At 33.2% G+C, this 2,543-nt stretch overlaps 1 protein-coding gene across 1 annotated transcript; it reads left to right on the top strand.

Annotated features, from left to right (window-relative positions):
• The first annotated feature begins 1,642 nt into the window (after window positions 1–1,642).
• LOC120579973 (DNA topoisomerase 3-alpha) lies at window positions 1,643–2,125 on the top strand. Its single transcript, XM_039832767.1, has 2 exons — window positions 1,643–1,919; window positions 1,997–2,125. The coding sequence occupies exons 1-2, from the start codon at window positions 1,653–1,655 to the stop codon at window positions 2,123–2,125; spliced, it is 396 nt and encodes a 131-aa protein (XP_039688701.1). The 5' UTR covers window positions 1,643–1,652.
• Window positions 2,126–2,543: the final 418 nt, after the last annotated feature.

Raw genomic sequence — 2,543 nt, 5'->3', positions numbered from 1 at the left:
AACAGCACCCACTTCCAACTTCATCTGCTCTTTCCACCGATTATAATCTGGTCCTCGTGATTCCTTTCTCTCCGCCTCATGGGATGTCACCGTCGCTGCAAATCTAGGATTGCTTCCAGCATGATTCTTCCATTTCATAAAATAAAAATAAAAAATCGTGATTAATTCTTCAAGCACGCGATTGATCACTTTTCTTATTTCAGCATGAAGCTTAGAGTCCCAAATTAGATCTCGATTCTTTTTTGTTTGAGGAAAAAAATTGTTACAGGTTGGAGGAACGTGAGTAGACATGTAACAGGTTGAATTAAGAACAAACATTTTTATGTGAGAATGGTGAGAATGATTATCAACCCTTAGATTAAAATTGATTGACTGAGATTAAAAAGCCTCATTCAATAACACATATTCCTCTCCCCACTCTATCGTTTCTTTTAAAGCCCGCTACATTTTCAGATCTTCCTTGCCGCTTCATCTTCATTAGCTCACTTCATTTCCAGCAATCAACTTGCCTCAGGAATCTATGAATTTCGTTTGAAAGATAAATATTTTTTTTGCATTCGATGCCTATTTCACCTGAACCTGTTGTTGTTGACGGTTCATCTTCAACTTGGGGCCAACATCATTTTTCCATCATATATCCAATATACCCCCTTTGTCAAACCCCCATTCAGTTTATATTTTGGAATTCACCATGAAATTCAACAAGCATCTATATCCAATTTCCTTTTTCAATTGCTTTCTTATTACATCATGTACACTTTATGTGAGGTTCAGTTTTCTGATTTTCATGGAATAAGTGCTGTCAAATTTAATTAATCAAAACTTAAATTTTTATTTAAACAAAAAAAAGGTTAATAATAGATTTGTGACTTTTGCCAATTTGAGTCTCATTCACCATTGAAGCTGCGAGAAATATCTGAAAATGTAACAGGCTTTGAGAGGAAAATGTGTTATTAAATGAGGCTTTTTAATTTCAGCCAATCAATTTTAATCTAAAGGTTAATAATCATTCTCACTATTCTCACATAAAAAGGGGGTATTCTCACTAGATATGTCCTATATATATATATATATATATATATATATATATATATATTCCAACATATTTATTTATTTAAATAGAATGTCTTATGAGGTTCATAAATGTATGTCCTTACTTCCTGCTTAGCAAAAAATAGTTTTAAAAGACTCTTTTTTTTTTTAACAAAAGGAATTATATTAAACAAGATTATCAACGGTACATAAATGTCTGATGGATCCAGGAACGTTTTCCATCTAAGTCATGTTGGATGGAAAGGTCCAAAAGACGAATTTTTTTTTCTGACCCTCTTTGCAAAAAAAATTCCATGCCCCCCTATGAAAATTATTCATCAAAATGACCCACTTTTTTTTTTGTCATTTTCCTCAGTCCCGCCATTTGAAACGGCGGGAATGAGCCGCCGTTCTGACACACGTCACATCGTGACTGGCCAGCTATTTTTTTTTTGTCATTACCGCCATTTGAAATGGCGGGACTGATTTTTTTATTTTTTTTCGTTTTTTGCTTTTTTGGGCAACATTTGTACATTATAAATACATATTAATTTATTTTAACACATAATACATCACGTTATTAACTACCGATTATTTATATTCGGACAGTTTCTCCTAATATGACCGGTATGCCGAGATACCGGTCATCCACTCCTTACCCTCCAAATCCAAGCCTTGTTCAACGTATGCTAAATGATACATGCTTCAAATGTAAACAACAAGGTCACTGGTCTATGTATTGTCCTAACAACAACAATAACCATTCACCGGTTTTGTCTTCCAACAAGCAAATACACTGTCGTTGCGGTCACGGTTTCTGTGATGTTAAAATCTCTAATAGTGAAAGAAACAAAGGGAGGTTGTACTTTGCATGTCCTATCAAAAGGGTATGTTACTAACACCTTCAAGTTTGTATTTTTAGTGATTATTTCAATCTTTGTTTACTGTGTGTTTTTGTTTTCAGGGTGCACCTTGTAGTACTTTTGTGAAGTGGTGTGATGATGAGAGGGATTTGGAGCCTTCTTTGGTTAAGTATCCTAAGTGTAAATGTGTCATCATACCGGTCATATTAGGAGAAACTATCCGAGTATAAATAATCGGTAGTTAATAACGTGATGTATTATGTGTTCAAATAAATTAATATGTATTTTAATATGTATTTATAATGTACAAATGTTGCTCAAAAAAGCAAAAAATGAAAGAAAAAAAAATCAGTCCCGCCATTTCAAATGGCGGTAATGACAAAAAAATAATTAAAAAAATAGCTAGCCAGTCGCGATGTGACGTGTGTCAGAACGGCGGCTCATTCCCGCCGTTTCAAATGGCAAGAATGAGGAAAATGAAAAAAAAAAAAAAAAAGTGGGTCATTTTGGTGAATAATTTTCATAGGGGGTCAGACATGGATTTTTTTTGCAAAGAGGGTCAGAAAAAAAAAAATTCACAAAAGACTTATTGAATTGTCTAAAGTTAATTTTTTTTTTTTGTTAAATAAATAAGCTTTTAAAAAATAA

Source organism: Medicago truncatula, chromosome 4, assembly GCF_003473485.1.
Source record: "Medicago truncatula cultivar Jemalong A17 chromosome 4, MtrunA17r5.0-ANR, whole genome shotgun sequence".
NCBI lineage: Eukaryota > Viridiplantae > Streptophyta > Magnoliopsida > Fabales > Fabaceae > Medicago > Medicago truncatula.
Note: the sequence above shows the minus strand (reverse complement) of the source record. Positions and strands in the feature narration are given on the sequence as shown.